The sequence below is a fragment of the Oncorhynchus masou genome, chromosome 33, assembly GCF_036934945.1.
Source record: "Oncorhynchus masou masou isolate Uvic2021 chromosome 33, UVic_Omas_1.1, whole genome shotgun sequence".
In the NCBI taxonomy this organism is placed as follows: Eukaryota; Metazoa; Chordata; class Actinopteri; order Salmoniformes; family Salmonidae; genus Oncorhynchus; species Oncorhynchus masou.
Window position 1 is genome coordinate 29,993,610 of NC_088244.1, and position 19,737 is coordinate 30,013,346.

Here is a 19,737-nt window from a genome sequence, read left to right on the forward strand (position 1 = left end):
TGTATTTATGGATACTATTTTTACATCTAACCTTATTATTCAGTACAATGTATGTCATATTTACATAATGTAGGCAACTCAAATTATTCTAATATTACATAGTTGTAGTTAACAGACTTGTTATACTTCTAATTACTTTCAAAGAGTCAGTCAATAGTAGGGTTAACATCATTGGTTCTTAAGAATGAACAGTGTTTAAAACAAAACGTGTTTCAGCTGACTGGACAGTATTTTACAAGGCTGTAGACCCTATAGACCCCTCAAACTCAACTCTGTACCTCGAAGCCATTGCCACTGCATTTCTTCATTGTTCACCTCTGAACAGGGACAGATTTAGACCTGGGACACCAGGTGTGTGCAATTAATTATCAGGTCGAACAAAAAAACAGCATGCTCTGGACCTCATAGGGTAAGAGCTGAGTACCCCTGCTATAGACTATTGCCTCAGAATTCAACCATTTGATCATTTGATGCCAGTTTTCACACATTCAATAAGAGAAGACTTTGACAAAACTACAGTAGAGCAATAAAATTATATAGAAACTTGACTCCCTAAAAGTTTTGGTAGTCTTGCCCATGGAAGCCTCTTGAAGAGGTAAAGTGTGCCAATGCCAGTCTATCTCAAGGTTGCCAATTTTTACTGGCACTAGATAAACCTTTCTAATTCATATATTTTCAATGACTCACACAGTACTTCATCAAAACGAAATGAAAGTGACTTGTATATGAATACAATTAGAGTAGTTTTCTTTTCATGAAAAATGTGTACAGTGGAGGCAGCAAGGCATTCTCATAACTCACCACATATAACAACTTAAGTTTGCATACTGAGAATATTGGCCTTTTGATCTGCTCTTCATGGGTGACACCTTTTCACTTGTGGACATTGCCCCTTAGAAGCTATTCTCTTTAGCTATAGAGAGATGGATACCTTTTGACTTAAGTAGATAGTGAGGTGGATCACAGCGAATGTACAGGTCACATTCTTGGCGATCATGAAACATGATTATAAACTGGATGTGTTCAATGTGCGGGTATCTCTGAAAGGGGGATGACCAACTCTTCTATGAGAACTCATTCCCTATAGATGAGATAATATGCTTAGCTACAGAGAAAATGTTTGACTGATGTTCCCCATAAGGGATATTTATATGATGTTCTGAAGCACACAAAAAACATCCACTATCAATCCTAGGCCCATATTACATTTAAACAGGAAGTCAGCACTAAAATGAACCATCTTGTATTTCGAATCTCCTTTTAAAATCTAAGCTTTCTTATCCACTAACCTTCACAGCTGAGATCTGAGACCTGACTTGCAAGCACACCTATGTGTATTGCTTTGAAGTGTGTGATGTCAAGTGCCACCAAAGTGAGCTGCAACCATATTTTAAAGGGATGTGATGTGGGGAGGAGAGGGAGAATGAAAGAGAAAGAAAGAGATCCTCTCTAGGCCTTCTCTCTTTATCCGCATCTATCCACAGCCACATTCTCTATGGGGCAGCTGGCTGTGGTGCTCTACTCGGCTCCCAACAGAAAATCACAGGATCCCCACATCCCTCATTTGACACAGTGAGGGGTTTGTGAGCCTGCTCAGGTCCAGGACCAGGCAGGAACACACAGAGAGGAAGAGGTGTGGGGGGGGGGGCATGCTGTCATTAGACAACGCTCTGAGGGGACTTTGGGGGCAATGTGTAACAAAACAACAGGCAGAATAAAAGATAGTGAAATGATATGCGATTGGGCACAGACATGAGCTGTGGTCCGACACCCAGGGGAGAAGTCCCACATGGCTGTCAGCATCCATTTTACTCCCCTCATTTATAACAGTATGGTGGAGAACCCATACCCCAACAGCTTAGACCTCATGTAACGCTATTCACATATAGCGTATGATGGAAAAAAAGACCAAGAAAATATTTTCGTACTACAGCTTTTATGAATTAACAAATACTTTATTACATCATTTCAGATAATGAAATGACCCTCTACCCTCCAGTGATTCTGATGAAATGTTTAGTAACTATACTGTACATGTGGATGTTCATACCAAGGTTGTTATAGTTTCATATTGTGTACAAAGAATGTGGATTTTTTTTTCTGCAGGAATTGCGGGCACTCCAGTGATCTTCAATGTGAACGGAGATGCCCCTGGTCGCTATGAGATCTATCAGTACCAGATGAAACACAACACCACAGAATACAAGATCATCGGCCACTGGGCAGACCAGCTCCATTTAGAAGTATAACCATTTCTCTCATTGTGACTTCCACTTGTTTATTGCATTGATACATTCAGTCATGTGAATCCAAGTAAATAACATATGCAGTTAGAAATAGAGTCTGTGAAGGTTTATACAGTACATCATATTTTTAGGTGAAAAAATATGCACTGGCTAAAAACATGTCTTATTAAACCATGGAATGAATGCATTATTCATGACTGTATCCATAGCAGTCCATGCACCTTGCCTTGAGTTGGGTTGCTTTACCATCAAAGTCATTCAGGACCTGGGATTTATCTATATCACAATAGGGCAGTAGATATCAGGGGCCGGCTGTGGGGTTACTGTTGCACACCCAATCCAGTTTTATCATTTTCATAGATCCCCCCCCCCCTAGCTGTTGTGCAACATGCTAACAACCATGTTGCCATTCAGAGACTGTTTACTTAGCTGATTCAGATTCTGAACCAGGCCAGGTAACCTGCAGGCATCCAAAACATATGATAATAAACAAAATAATGGCAAAAGGACAAGGTCATTATGTAAGCCTTACCATATTACAACATTTGCTTGTTCTACCTAATTAGGTGGAAAGTGCCTTTTAAGCAAGGCTTATGTGGCTGAGAAGAGGACCGATACAATATGTAGTTTCCTGCTGAGTTACACTATATGCAAAAGTATGTGGACACCCCTTCAAATGAGTGGATTCTGCTATTTCAGCCACACCCGTTGCTAACAGGGGTGTAAAATCGATCACACGGCCATGCAACCTCCATAGCCAACATTGGCAGTAGAATGGCATTTCTTAAGAGCTCAGTGACTTTCAACCTGGCACCGTCATAGGATACCACCTTTCCAACAAGTCGGTTTGTCAAATTTCTGCCCTGCTAGAGCTGCCCCGGTCAACTGTAAGTGCTGTTATAGTAAAGTGGAAACATCTAGGGGCAACAACGGCTCAGCCTCGAAGTGGTAGGCCACACAAGCTCACAGAATGGGACCGCCGATTGCTGAATCGCTTAACAATCATCTGTCCTCGGTTGCTACACTCTCTACCGAGTTCCAAACTCCTTCTGGAGGCAACGTCAGCACAAAAACCGTTTGTTGGGAGCTTCATGAAATGGGATTCCATGGCTGAGCAGCTGCACACAAGCCTAAGATCACCATGCACAATGCTAAGCATCGGCTGGTGTGGTGTAAAGCTTGCCACCATTGGACTCTGGAGCAGTGGAAACATGTTTTCTTGAGTGATGAATCAAACTTCACCATCTGGCAGTCCGACGGATGAATCTTGGTGGATGCCAGGAGAGAACGCTACCTGCCCCAATGCATAGTGCCAACTGTAACGTTTAGTGGTGGAGGAATAATGGTTTGGAACTATTTTTCATGGTTTGGGCAAGGCCCCTTAGTGCCAGTGAAGTGAAACCTTAACTTTGCTGTATACAATGACATTCTAGACGATTCTTTGCAGAAATGGTTTGTTGAGATCGTTGTGGAAGAACTTGACTGGCCTGCACAGAGCTCTGACCTCAACCCCATCAATTACCTTTGGGATGAATTGGAACACTGACTGTGAGCCAGGCCAAATCACCCAACATCAATGCACAACCTCACTAATGCACTTGTGGCTGAATGGAAGCAAATCCCCGGCAGCAATGTTCCAACATCTAGTGGAAATCCTTCCCAGAAAAGTGGAGGCTGTTATAGCAGCAAAGGGGGGACCAACTCCATATTGGTGTAGTCGTCTTGTTAGATGGTGTTTTTTTTAAATGGTCCTTAAAAACAGATGTCTTTCATCCCACCCCCTTGTGTTTGGATTTATTCTAATCCACTAAAAGTTAATTGAATTGTGCCCTCATGCATATGTAATATTCCTTTATAATATGCAACAACATAAACAAGATGGTTGCGGCCACACTATGTGATTTGTGTTAACTTTAACAGGCAGCTCAACCGAGTGGGTCATCTACATTTTGGCCAATTGTATTCCTGAATGCCAGTCATTGGCCTAATGCACAGCCAACACTTCCTTGTCCTTTCAAAATAGGAGTTTACCCTAAATTAATTATATTAATTATATTCAATTAAATATCTATTAAGTTATATATTAATAGCTATTAATTCATATATTAATACCAAGATTGTGATATTTCTCCATTTCTATTTTAGTTTTAAGATGATAAAATAGTAACAAAAAGTATCGTTGTATTAATGAACTGCTGTTAATGTAAATGGTTAGCTTACTGATATATCCTAGATCCCTAGTTAACCATTGGTAATCTGAACATAGTAGACTACATATTGACCCATTAATGACTAGCTGAAGAGCTGTCACTTCAGAATGGGGGGTGCTGTAGCTCTGCTGGTGTTGCTGTTCTGTCTGTCGAGGGCATGAGCTCAGGAAAGGAGGAGAGTGGAGGGGTCAGAGAATGACATCATTCAACAGAGTGACAATGACGAGGTAGAGAACGGGGTGAGCGATTCAGATTAAGAGCCAAAGGCTGGTCAGGCCACCACACACACACTTGCAGTACAGATGTAGGATCTTAATTTAAATATCCTGTTGCAGGATAACTGTCCTGAATTAACAACTTGAGGTGGATTTCCTGTTGGTTTCCTGCTTTAGCAAACAGTATCAAATTAAGATCTGTAGCTAACTTGATTATTTTTTGTAAAAAGCTTAGGTATGGGCCTGTAGAAATGTTATCACTCTCAAATTCATAGACAGAGGTATGGATGCAAGGACTGACCCTTATAGTTTTAACCATGTTTTGAGTGTTTGTTTACATTTACATTCTTTACAAACATTGGTGTAAAACAGGCTTTTAGTTGAGGTTCTGATGGGGTATGACAGTTGAACTAAGCTCATAAGGCATTTATAAGTTGTATTCTTTAAGAATCAATGGGTATATATAATTCATGTATAAGTATGATTAGGTACATGGCAGGGAGGGGAAGGGAGCGGGGGAGAGGAGTCTACTGCAGGTGTGTGTGTGGTGGCCTTGCCAGTCAGTTGTGGGTCGTCTCTGTTTCCTCAGGCCTTTGTCTCTTAATCTGAATTGCTCACCCTGCTCTCTACCTCGTCATTGTCACTCTGTTGAATGATGTCATTCTCTGACCCCTCCACTCTCCTCCTTTCCTGAGCTCATGCCCTCGACTGACAGAACAGCAACACCAGCAGAGCTACAGCACCCCCCATTCTGAAGTGACAGCTCTTCAGCTAGTCATTAATGGGTCAATAAATACTATCATTTTTGTGACTATCTTATAATCTTAAATCTAAAATAGAAATGGAGAAATATCAATTTATCTTGCAATTAATAGATGCCGTAATAGATTTCTTAATATACCGAACAAAAATATAAACACAACATGCAACAATTTCAAGATTTTACTGAGTTACAGTTCATATAAGGAAATCAGTCAATTGAAATTAATTAATCAGGCCCTGATCTATGGATTTCATATGACTGGGCAGGGACGCAGCCATGGATGGGTCTAGGAGGGCATAGGCCCACCCACTTGGGAGCCAGGCCCACCCACTGGGGAGCCAGGCCAAGCCAATCAGGATGAGTTTTGTCCCTACAAAAGGGATTTATTAGAGACAGAAATACTCCTCAGTTTCATTAGCTGTCTGTATGGCTGGTCTCAGACGATTCCGCAGGTGATAAAGCCGGATGTGGAGGTCCTGGGCTGGTGTGGTTACATGTGGTTTTTAGTCTATTTGGACATACTGCCAAATTCTATAAATCAACGTTGGAGCGGCTTATGGTAGAGAAATTAACATTAAATTCTCTGGCAGCAGCTCTGGTCGACATTCCTGCAATCAGCATGCCAATTGCATGCTTCCTCAAATCTTGAGACATCTGTGGCATTGTGCTGTGTGACAAAACTGCACATTTTAGGGTGGCCTTTTATTGTCCCCAGCACAATGTGCACCTGTGTAATGGTCATGCTGTTTAATCAGCTTATCGATATGCCACACCTGCCATGTGGATGTATTATGTTGGCAAAGGAGAAATGCTCACCAACAGGGATGTAAACAAATCTGTGCAAAAAATTGAGAAAAATAAGCTTTTTGTGGGCATGGAAAATTTCTGACATCTTTTATTTCAGCTCATGAAACATGGGACCAACACTTTACATACATGTTGTGTTAAAAATGTTGTTCCATTATAGATAGCAGATGAATATAATTCAGTTAGAAGGGTGAACTATTCTGTCGTTCTGCCCCTGTGCAAGGTAGTTAACCCACTGTTCCCTGGGCGCCGATGACGTATATGTCAATTAAGGCAGCCCCACCTCTCTGATTCAGAGGGGTTGGGTTAAATGCGGAAAACACATTTCAGTTGAATGCATTCAGTTGTACAACTGACTAAGTATCCCCTTTTCCCTTTCCCTTATTTTGAAGGGACAGGAAGTGTTGGCTGGGCATTTGGCCAAGGACAGACATTTCACACCCAATTGTGAAAATAAGTATTTTTTTTGTTTATATGGGAAAACGAGACCAATAAAAAAACAAGCAATTTTTCAGTTTTTGTATGAGATCATTTTGGCAATCAATTTTAAATGAAAATAAACATATGATTTTTGTTTGGCATATTTTATCATCTCAACCACTGTAATTTAGTATGCCATTATCAGATTCCCACATATTTTTAAACACGTATTCAAAGACTGTTGAAAACCAGGAAGTGAACGTGAGCAAAACCAAACCTCATTACCCCCAAAAATGTTTTACCAATTGTGCATCAAATGGGAAATGACAACGTTTTAAAATGTTGTTGACCCCTAAAACTGCATCATTTCAGAATTATATAATTACTAATATGTTGTTGTTTTACAATTTTAGTAAATCTTGAAAAATATGCTCTACCAGGCGGCTGAGTTACCCATTAAAGGAATGCTATTAAGGCAAAGCTAGTGATAATGGACAATGGAGAAATATTGTTATGGGAATTTTTTATCTGTGCAAATACAAAAATCCTTTCAAATCCATATCAGTATTCCCTCTCTGGCTCTTATCTTCAATATGTTTCACAATATTATTCAGGACATGTAAATCTACTGGTAATCTAAGCATATAAACTGTAAATGCATTCATTTACATGCATTTGACAAACAAATGTATCATATTTTATTAATATTTGATATCAGTTCTCATTTAACTAGGCCTATCTTCCATTTTAAGTAAATGAAGCAATGTAAATTCATGTATAATTTTTTAGATGATTTAAAAAGTCGATGCAAATTCCAATGCAAAATGTGTTTACTCTAATTGGGTAGCTCAACCGGCTGGTTTAAGTCTTGCAAACAATTATTTATATTTTTAATAAATATTTTTGGGGTGCCAGTTAAAGGGTTAATGACTGTATTATTTACGTGATATAATTTTTCGATAAGTGCAAATGTTAATCTAAGTTTAATCAAATTTCATTAGGCATATTCAAGGAAAATATGCTTTCATAAATTACACTAACAGTCACAGACAGAGAGATAACTCCTCCACTCCTTCCCCTTCTCTCCACCAGACTAAGGAGATGCTGTGGCCTGGTGGAACATGGCAGGTACCCCAGTCTATCTGCAGTCAGCCCTGTCATCCTGGGGAGAGGAAGAAAACAGTGAAGGGTGTCCCCTGCTGTTGGCACTGTGAGCGCTGTGATGGCTACCAGTACCAGGCCGACACCTACAGCTGTAAGATGTGCCGCTTTGACCTGCGGCCCAACGAGAACCACACCGCCTGTGAGGCCATCCCGATCATCAAGCTGGAGTGGAGCTCCCCCTGGGCCGTCATCCCCGTCCTCATCGCTGTGCTGGGCATCATGGCCACCATGTTTGTGGTGGGCACCTTCATCCGCTACAATGACACCCCCATTGTGAAGGCGTCAGGGCGCGAACTCAGCTATGTGCTGTTGACGGGCATCTTCCTGTGCTACGCCACCACTTTCCTCATGATCTCAGCGCCTGACGTTGGAATCTGTTCCCTCCGACGGATCTTCCTAGGTCTGGGAATGAGTATTAGCTATGCAGCGCTGCTCACCAAGACCAACCGTATCTATCGCATCTTTGAGCAGGGCAAGATGTCAGTGAGCGCCCCCAGGTTCATCTCCCCAGCCTCCCAGCTGGTTATCACCTTCAGCCTGATCTCAGTGCAGCTCCTGGGGGTGTGCATCTGGTTCGGTGTGGACCCATCTCAGGCTATCATCGACTATGAGGACCAGCGCACGTCCAACCCGGACATGTCCCGTGGCGTGCTCAAATGTGACATCTCAGACCTTTCACTGATCTGCCTGCTTGGCTTCAGCATGCTGCTCATGGTCACCTGTACAGTGTATGCCATCAAGACCCGGGGGGTGCCAGAGACCTTCAATGAGGCCAAGCCCATCGGCTTCACCATGTACACCACCTGTATCGTCTGGCTAGCTTTCATACCCATCTTCTTTGGGACTTCACACTCAACAGAAAAGGTGAATGTTTACTTTAACAATTTTACTCTTGGTTATGATGCTTTTAAATGCATTACCTATTCATTCATAATCATCCAATTTTAAATGTTTTGTTGATGAACTTGACTTATATTATGATAGCAAAATTGTTTAAAACAATAATTTATGAAATTATTTAGTTATCCTTGACAGCCATTACTTATACTATCCTGTTTTGAGGAATTTTCCAATGTTGGCCGATTGAACTAGCTTGTAAAACTAGTTTGTAAGTAAGTAGCGAGCACCACGATGACAAGCACATTAAATTCACTCGTGTATGCCGAGGATTTATGAAATCTGTCCAAGAGCAAATGCCATTGAAGCTAATCACAGAAAGGGCGAAAAAGCATGTGATCCTCCTAGAACAGAGCAAAACTGGTCTACAACCCCCGTGTCTCGAAAAATAATACACATTCATAGGTTTTGATATTATGCATAATGTGTACAATTTAATTTCGCTCTCCATTGGGTTCTAAAAATAAAGAGTCGCCCACTCTATATATAAACTCCCAGTCATTTATTGGGTAAATCACCAACGTTTGGGATCCCTGTGCCTATGTATTTTTTTAAAATAGTTTATAGTTTATTCGCCGTTAGTCAGCACCTCTACAGTCGTGGCCAAAAGTTTTGAGAATTACACAAATGTTAATTTTTGCAAAGTTTGCTGCTTCAGTGTCTTTAGATATTTTTGTCAGATGTTACTATGGAATACTGAAGTATAATTACAAGCATTTCATAAGTGTCAAAGGCTTTTATTGATAATTACATGAAGTTGATGCAAAGAGTCAATATTTGCAGTGTTGACCCTTCTTTTTCAAGACCTCTGCCATCTGCCCTGGTATGCTGTCAATTAACTTCTGGGCCACATCCTGACAGATGGCAGCCCATTCTTGCATAAACAATGCTTGGAGTTTGTCAGAATTTGTGGGGTGTTGTTTGTCCAACCGCCTCTTGAGGATTGACCACAAGTTCTCAATTGGATTAAGGTCTGGGGAGTTTCCTGGCCATAGACTCAAAATGTCGATGTTTTGTTCCCCGTGCCACTTAGTTATCACTTTTGCCTTATGGTAAGGTGCTCCATCATGCTGGAAAAGGCATTGTTCGTCACCAAACTGTTCCTGGATGGTTGGGAGAAGTTGCTCTCGGAGGATGTGTTGGTACCATTCTTTATTCATGCCTGTGCTCTTAGGCAAAATTGTGAGTGAGCCCACTCCCTTGGCTGAGAAGCAACCCCATACATGAATGGTCTCAGGATGCTTTACTGTTGGCATGACACAGGACTGATGGTAGCGTTCACCTTGTCTTCTCCGGACAAGCTTTTTTCCGGATGCCCCAAACAATCGGAAAGGGGATTCATCAGAGAAAATGACTTTACCCTAGTCCTCAGCAGTCCAATCCCTGTACCTTTTGCAGAATATCAGTCTGTCCCTGATGTTTTTCCTGGAGAGAAGTGGCTTCTTTGCTGCCCTTCTTGACACCAGGCCATCCTCCAAAAGTCTTTGCCTCACTGTGCGTGCAGATGCACTCACACCTGCCTGCTGCCATCCCTGAGCAAGCTCTGCACTGGTGGTGCCCCTATCCCACAGATGAATCAACTTTAGGAGATGGTCCTGGCACTTTCTGGACTTTCCTGGGCGCCCTGAAGCCTTCTTCACAACAATTGAACCGCTCTCCTTGAAGTACTTGATGATCCAATAAATGGTTGATTTAGGTGCAATCTTACTGGCAGCAATATCCATGCCTGTGAAGCCCTTTTTGTGCAAAACAATGATGATGGCACGTGTTTCCTTGCAGGTGATCATGGTTGATAGAGGAAGAACAATGATTCTAAGCACCACCCTCCTTTTGAAGCTTCCAGTCTGTTATTCGAACTCAATCAGCATGACAGAGTGATCTCCAGCCTTGTTCTCATTAACACTCACACCTGTGTTAATGAGAGAATCATTCTTTTTGTGGCAGGGCTGAAATGCAGTGGAAATGTTTTTGGGGGATTCAGTTAATTTACATGGCAAAGAGGGACTTTGCAGTTAATTGCAATTCATCTGATCACTCTTTATAACATCTTGGAGTATATGCAAATTGTGATCTTACAAACTGAGGCGGCAGACTTTGTGAAAATTAATATTTGTCATTTCCAAAACTTTTGTCCACGACTGTACATACAATCATTTTCTCTTGGTGTGCGCAAGCTCATATTTTTTATTCGGTCTCTGTTGGGTATCATAAATGTACTGTCTCTATTGAGGACTATCGCTGTAGGAAACAAAGCAGCCATTGAATGTCCCTACAGTAATAGTCCAATTACTGAGGTAAGCTGTTTAGGAAGGTCATTTGGTAATACAAAGCAAACCGTGGCCATCTTTACGATGGTGAGAGCTGCATGGTAATTGCTGTTATTTTCAAAGAAAAGCATACAATCATGTTAACATATACACCCCGGGGGGACAGTTTGGCTGAGCATAAGACATGTGATTCATCAGAGTGAGACCTGCAATCTTGTACACCCACAGAAGTTAGCACTGGCAGCATGTTTGTATTATATTGGCAGGTTGACATTTATTGTCATGAATATTGCCCTGGAAGCAGAACTGAGGGATATCCGCTAGATAGGCCATCCGCAAAGTCCAAATTTGCTGTATTCTTTTTATTTTTGGTCTTAATTTAAAGTTAGGGTTAGGCATTAGGTTAAGCAGTGTGGTTAGAGTTAGGTTTAAAATCAGATTTTATGATTTTGTGGCTGTGCCAGCTAGTGACCACTCAGCAGAGCTGCCTCCAGAACGAGATGCACATTTTTATTTATTTTTATTTGTTATTTAACTAGGAAAAATGCTAGCCTGCCTTTTATTAGTTGTGGTTAGTGTGTACAATGTACATTAGGGATACATTGCTTCACTTTAACATTTTAAGGCAATCTTTTGAGGATATGAAGTGCCAAACTCTCCGGGAACTCAAGAGTAAAAACTACAGAAAAAAATAGCAAATATCTTTTGGATCCCCTGCTGTGGATGTTTTTGTTATAAAGATAAGTTCTGAATCATGTGAACAATAAGCTCTAATTGAATCACCTTGCAATCAAATGGAAGGAGTCTTGTTACATAAGAAGGCTCTTGTTAATTTTTTTCCCCCTCGAGGCCCCCACACCATAGGCCCCCACACCGGTCTTTTTTTCCCCTTGAGGCCCCCACACCGGTCCTTTTTTCCCTTGAGGCCCCCATACCAGCCCTTTGTTTTTTCCCCTTGAGGCTCCCACACCAACCCATTAACATTTTGGGCAAAAAAAAAAGATTGGACAGGTCCACTGGGCTAAAAATGGACCAGCCCATCTGGCATTTGCACAAAATGCTAGATGACCAGTTCGCCCCTGCTCCTGCTTGACTGGCAGCAGGAGTAGAGTCAGCCTAGGAGATTGTGGGTGGCAGCAGTAGACTGGCAGGTAGCGATAGGGCTCTGTTAATTGTGTCATTGTCTCCTGGTTGAAAGGAGGGTGGCACAGCACCAATCTCTCCTCTGTGTTTGATAAGGAGGACAATGCAGCTGATTGGCAGGGTTGTCAGGACAGTGCTAATCATGCATGACGATATGCCATGCTCTGCCAATCTGGGATGTTTAACTTCTATGTAGAGACAATGGAGAGCATGGGTTTACATTGCTATGGCCATACACATGACATAAAGCTTAAAGAGCAAATATAAGGTTTGCATAATGTATTCTTTAAATAAATTAATAAAAACATCTTTAAGGTCTATCCAATGGTTTCTTCAAAGTTTTATAAATAGGGAAGCACTGCAGCAAAAATGGAAAGAGGTGTAATACAGTATGTTCTGTACTGTACTGTGGAAGCAGATGACACATGCTCATTTAAAGCACAAAACAGCCTTAAATATATCTCTTATCTGGTCTTACTTCAAAGGAAGCTTATGCTGGCTTCCAACCATTGCAAACGACAATAAGTAATGACTAACATCTCGAGCATTTTTGCTGCAATTAACAAACCTCAGCCAATGGGAATACAGAACTAAAATAATGCAGAAATAACCATTCCTGGATGCAGCTAATCTTATTAATACATTAATGTTCTGATGTTTTCATCTGTTTGGAGACGCTGCGTGATATTAGGAACCCAGATACATTTCTGGCACGTGGGATAATGCAGAGAAGTTAGAGGTAGGACTGTGGATGTGCAGGAGTGTAATCATGGCTGCTCGAACCGAGGACCTGTTTCATGAGGCTGCCCCCATCTCACTTAACGGTCCCTGGCAATGTCTGCCTTCCACTGACAAAGGCGCCAGCATGCACTGGGCCAGGGATAGGACCATTTGGATGGTACTGTAGCTGCAGTCAGGTGCAGGCAGTTAACACGAGGCACGGCTGGAGACAGTCCATTATGTTTGATTGATCCAACCCTGCAATCCAAGTGCTGCAGCCCCAACTCCAACCAGGTCTGGCAATTCCATACAAATATGCATCATTTGATCATCTTAAACGATAAGGCTTTTGTTTCAAAGGTATTTCTTAAGGATAATAGGGTGCTCATATTTTGGTAATTTAAACCTATACTACGATGTGAATGTAGTTACCTTTAGCACCTCAAACTCTGGAATGAAAGGCAGTGGCTGAAATAGCAGCTGGCTGGAGGGAGCACAGATTTGATGCCTAATCACTTCGGAGAGAAAGGTTTTTCTGCTCCTAGAACAGAAATAATGGCTTTGCATGCTGGAGTCTGTCTATCGAGCACCGTTTTCCTGCTGTGGCATGAGGCACATTGGCGATCGTATCAGTTTGTCAAGGCGAATCTATCTGGATGAGGCCGATGGACGGGGACAGGGGTCCTGGCCCCCCTCACAGAGGTACTCCACCCTGTACTCCGGAGAGGCAGCAATATTGTGCCGGGCTCACTCAGGGACGTGTGTAATCTTCTCAGGAGATTACATACTCCCCCTCAGTCCCCCTATCGCTCTTACTTTGTTCAGGCATCCTTTCTTCTCAACCAACATTTCTTTAGGGGCTTCATATACTGCATACAGAACATGTTATGATTCAGTAATACATTATTTTATTTTGTTGAGTCTTTGGGACATATGGCAGGCAGCACAACCTCTTTAAATTTATATTATTGGCTGACTGAAGTTAGAGGTGCCAAAGCACCACTATAACTATTGTTAGATTAGTTATAGCTGTTGACATTCTCATGACAGAGGACCTGTCGGGTTATTCCCTGTTGCCATACTGCTCAGTCACTCATGATGTCTGCAAATGTAATGTCAGTCTCCACCTCAGGCAAATATGTTAGGGAGGTGGCTGGGAGCTGTGTTTCCAATTTACACCCTTCTCACTTCTTTCATCAGTCTCGGAATAGCTCAGCAACCCTATCCCAAAGGGAGATGGAATTATGTTCCAAATAAAGAGTTGTTAACTGAAAAAATACTTTTTGTTTTGTAAAAGGATAGCCGTGATATATGTTCACCACAGAGAGTACATTTATCTGATCACAATCTTCAACATATTATCATCTTTATTTTTTACGGACACAGTGCTTTTTTATTGATGATGTTGATTTCTACTACCATACTGAATCAGCCGTACAGTCTAACAATGCAACCAGATGACCTATATGATCTAACTTTCTTTGCATACCTTTATATATATATATATATATATATATATATATATATATATATATATATAAAACATTTTATTTTCCATAAACCCAACTTCAAAACACTCTCCTCAAACACACCTCACCAATTTATATTTAAAAAAAGTATTATTTACCTCAAATCTGAAATCCTCCATAGAAGCTAGCCAGAAGCTAGCCAGAAGCTAGCCAGAAGCTAGCCAGAAGCTAGTTAGCTTCTTTACTGGCTAATTCGTTAGTATTCAGCTAACCACGATTTGTGGTCATCAGCTATCCTTTAGGTCAAAAATCTTTTGCCAGTTTTCTACGGCGTGACTCGGACCGGATATTACCGGACCTATTTTCTCTTCATGTCCCCGGATTTCAACCACAAGCTCTGGACATTTACACCTGGATCTCGCAGCTAGCTAGTTTCTATCCATGTGACTATCGGCTTACGTTGAACCCAGAGCAAACATCAATTATTCCGGAGCTAGCCAGCTGAAGAGTTCCATCAGCCACTCCTGGGCTACAATCACCTATCCGGACCCGTTTTACTGCCAACGCGGAGCCCCACCGGGCCTTGACAACTGGACTACCGACGTTATCTGCCCGAGGGAGTTATCCAGCTGGCTCCTCCGTAGCGACATTACCTGAACGCCCTTCTGCGGTCCGTTTATTGTTAGCTGTCTTATCGGCTGCTATCTGAATAGATCTATCAGACAATTTTTTTCTTTTTTTTTCTTGGGCCTCTATAACTATATCTATTTTTTTGCGAATTGGATTCATCCCCTCTACCACACGGAACCCCACTAATCCTACCGACGGAAACGCACGAGGTGGCCAAAAACAGACCTCCATCCTATGCTAGCTTGCTACCGATGGCCCGGCGAGTTGTCTGAAATGCCGTGACCCCAACCAACCTCACTACTCACTGGACCCTTTTGATTACTCTACTAAGCATGCCTCTCCTTAATGTCAATATGCCTTGTCCATTGCTGTTCTGGTTAGTGTTTATTGGCTTATTTCACTGTAGAGCCTATAGTCCTGCTCACTATACCTTATCCAACCTATTAGTTCCACCACCCACACATGCGATGACATCTCCTAGTTTCAATGATGTTTCTAGAGACAATATCTCTCTCATCATCACTCAATACCTAGGTTTACCTCCACTGTATTCACATCCTACCATACCTTTGTCTGTACATTATACCTTGAAACTATTTCATCGCCCCCAGAAACCTCCTTTTACTCTCTGTTCCAGACGTTCTAGACGACCAATTCTCATTGCTTTTAGCCGTACCCTCCTTCTCTTTTCCTCTGGTGATGTAGAGTTGAATCCAGGCCCTGCAGTGCCTAGCTCCACACCTATTCCCCAGGCGCTCTCTTTTGATGACTTCTGTAACCGTAATAGCCTTGGTTTCATGCATGTTGCAATCTACTGCAAAGATAGCCAGCAGAGTTCTGTCCTACTATCCAGGTCTGTACCCAAACAATTCGAACTTCTACTTTTAATAATCCGCCTCTCTAAAAACAAGTCGCTCACCATTGCCGCCTGCTATTGACCACCCTCTGCCCCCAGCTGTGCTCTGGACAACATATGTGAACTGATTGCCCCCCATCTATCTTCAGAGCTCGTGCTGCTAGGCGACCTAAACTGGAACATGCTTAACACCCCAGCCATACAATCTAAGCTTGATGCCCTCAATCTCACAAAGATTATCAATGAACCTACCAGGTACCTCCCCAAAGCCGTAAACACGGGCACCCTCATAGATATCATCCTAACCAACTTGCCCTCTAAATACACCTCTGCGGTCTTAAACCAAGATCTCTGTGATCACTGCCTCATTGCCTGCATCCGTAATGGGTCAGCGGTCAAACGACCTCCACTCATCACTGTCAAACACTCCCTGAAACACTTCAGCAAACAGGCCTTTCTAATCGACCTGACCGGGGTATCCTGGAAGGATATTGATCTCATCCCGTCAGTAGAGTATGCCTGTTTTTTTTAAATGCCTTCCTAACCATCTTAAATAAGCATGCCCCATTCAAGAAATTTAGAACCAGGAACTGATATAGCCCTTGGTTCTCCCCAGACCTGACTGCCCTTAACCGACACAAAAGCGTCCTTTGGCGTTCTGCATTAGCATTGAACATCCCCCGTGATATGCAGCTTTTCAGGGAAGCTAGAAACCAATATACACAGGCAGTTAGAAAAGCCAAGGCTAGCCTTTTCAAGCAGAAATTTGCTTCCTGCAACACTAACTCAAAAAAGTTCTGGGACACTGTAAAGTCCATGGAGAATAAGAACACCTCCTCCCAGCTGCCCACTGCACTGAAGATAGGAAACACTGAATCTCAATCTGGTTTCAGAGCTGGTCATGGGTGCATCTCAACCACGCTAAAGGTTCTAAACGATATCTTAACCACCATCGATAAGAAACATTACTGTGCAGCCGTATTCATTGATCTGGCCAAGGCTTTCGACTCTGTCAATCACCACATCCTCATCGGCAGACTCGACAGCCTTGGTTTCTCAAATGATTGCCTCGCCTGGTTCACCAACTACTTCTCTGATCGAGTTCAGTGTGTCAAATCGGAGGGTCTGTTGTCCGGACCTCTGGCAGTCTCTATCGGGATGCCACAGGGTTCAATTCTTGGACCGACTCTCTTCTCTCTATACATCAATGATGTCTCTCTTGCTGCTGGTGAGTCTCTGATCCACCTCTACGCATACGACACAATTCTGTATACTTCTGGCCCTTCTTTGGACACTGTGTTAACAACCCTCCAGGCAAGCTTCAATGCCATACAACTCTCCTTCCGTGGCCTCCAATTGCTCTTAAATGCAAGTAAAACTAAATGCATGCTCCGATCGCTGCCTGCACCTGCCCGCCTGTCCAACATCACTACTCAGGACGGCTCTGACTTAGAATACGTGGACAACTGCAAATACCTAGGTGTCTGGTTAGACTGTAAACTCTCCTTCCAGACCCACATCAAACATCTCCAATCCAAAGTTAAATCTAGAATTTGCTTCCTGTTTCGCAACAATGCATCCTTCACTCATGCTGCCAAACATACCCTTGTAAAACTGGCCATCCTACCAATCCTCAACTTCGGCGATGTCATTTAGAAAATAGCCTCCAATACCCTACTCAACAAATTGGATGCAGTCTATTACAGTGCCATCCGTTTTGTCACCAAAGCCCCATATACTACCCACCATTGTGACCTGTACGCTCTCGTTGGCTGGCCCTCGCTTCATACTTGTCGCCAAACCCACTGGCTCCAGGTCATCTACAAGACCCTGCTAGGTAAAGTCCCCCCTTATCTCAGCTCGCTGGTCACCATAGCATCACCCACCTGTAGCACACGCTCCAGCAGGTATATCTCTCTGGTCACCCCTAAAACCAATTCTTTCTTTGGCCACCTCTCCTTCCAGTTCTCTGCTGCCAATGACTGGAACGAACTGCAAAAATATCTGAAACTGGAAACTCATCTCCCTCACTAGCTTTAAGCACCAGCTGGCAGAGCAACTCACAGATTACTGCACCTGTACATAGCGCATCTATAATTTAGCCCAAACAACTACCTCTTTCCCTACTGTATTTATTTTATTTTATTTATTTTGCTCCTTTGCACCCCATTATTTTTATTTCTACTTTGCACATTCGTCCACTGCAAATCTACCATTCCAGTGTTTTACTTGCTATATTGTATTTACTTTGCCACCATGGCCTTTTTTTGCCTTTCCCTCCCTTATCTCACCTCATTTACTCACATCGTATATAGACTTGTTTCTACTGTATTATTGACTGTATGTTTGTTTTATTCCATGTGTAACTCTGTGTTGTTATATGTGTCGAACTGCTTTGCTTTATCTTGGCCAGGTCGCAATTGTAAATGAGAACTTGTTCTCAACTTGCCTACCTGGTTAAATAAAGACGAAATAAATAAAAATAAATAAAAAATCTGACCTATATGATCATTTAATTCCATTGAGAATATTATATAATTTATATGAAAAAAATCACTCTCAGGCACACTCTTAGGCATTGTATTGATGTTCTCAAGATGGCTCTCCTTGATCCTTGCATGTAGCCATGTTTCTGTGCACAGCTGTGAGTCACAGCTGTCTTTACACTGAGTCGAATCAAACCCCTCTACAGCAGCCCGGGACCGAGGGCAAGACATCTGTAGTACAGTCATTCATTGCGAGGCCTCCTCCATTAGTCACATATCATAAACAAACAAATAAACACACCAATAAAAACACAAACAGGAGTTGATGAATCATGCAAAGAGCACTTGAAAACAGAACAGTTTGCATGTGTCCACTCCATGTGTGTTATCACATCTGATGGTGGGGATTTGATATTACTGGAATTTCTACTAGGATACTTAAGTGCACTCGTACATGTCTAAGTAGAGTTGTTTTTGTTGTAGTCTTGCATAAACAATGTATAACTAGTACTAGAATGTACTCTCACAAAGCCAAAGGTCAATGCTGTCGTGGGGAACTATATCTTGAGTAGGCTACCCTCGTGTTAATCCCTGAAACTGGATCATTTCTGTCTTACCTTAAAACAATGTTTCTCTTTTTCTTTTCCATCTCCCTCCACAGATGTACATCCAGACCACGACTCTGACCATTTCCGTGAGCCTGAGTGCCTCTGTGTCTCTGGGGATGCTCTACATGCCCAAGGTCTACGTGGTCCTCTTCCACCCGGAGCAGAACGTGCCCAAGCGCAAGCGCAGCCTCAAGGCTGTGGTCACCGCGGCCACCATGTCCAACAAGTTCCCCACTAAGGGCGGCCTCCGGCCCAATGGAGAGGCCAAGTCTGAGCTGTGTGAAAGCCTGGAGACACAAGGTTAGCACCAAGGGCCTTGGGTTAGGGATGGAGCATGAGGGGAATAGAGATCAGGGAGGAGAGAAGAAATAAGGACACATGTTTAGTTATTACAGCACTCTGTCCTTGAGTTTATGCCTTAAAGTCATTGAGCAATTTCGAGGGGAAATTATTGGGCTATAAAAATGAAAAACAATCCTCGCTTTTATGTAAACTTAATTGATTTCATTGTTATTTTACACCTCAACAGCTTTGGGAAATTAGCTGGTGTTATTTTCAGGATGCAGGGAATTGGAAGGGCATTTTTCCCCTGCCAACCCGTGTGGCATTAAGCGTTGGCTGATGCTCTAAAACGTGGTACTGTCTGCAAGCAGGACATAAAGAGCAGAACGGGGTGATGTGGATCGATAGGAAAGGCTTCATATTCAGGCATCATACTGTAGAGCTGGCCAGGTGTATTAGCTCTCCAGCCTCCAGCCATTTCATTGGTGCAATAGCAGTCAGGATTATTGCTCCAGCACTTCAGCTCCATCCGACAGTAACACAGCTGCCGTGGG

At 42.5% G+C, this 19,737-nt stretch overlaps 1 protein-coding gene across 1 annotated transcript in view; it reads left to right on the forward strand.

Annotated features, from left to right (window-relative positions):
* The window catches only part of LOC135528220 (metabotropic glutamate receptor 4-like), a 218,031-nt gene that overhangs the window by 195,997 nt on the left and 2,297 nt on the right, over positions 1-19,737 (forward strand). The window contains exons 7-9 of the mRNA XM_064957153.1: positions 2,107-2,243; positions 7,754-8,689; positions 18,955-19,201. Coding sequence (XP_064813225.1) covers positions 2,107-2,243; positions 7,754-8,689; positions 18,955-19,201 — 1,320 coding nt within the window. The remainder of the gene's footprint in view (positions 1-2,106; positions 2,244-7,753; positions 8,690-18,954; positions 19,202-19,737) is intronic.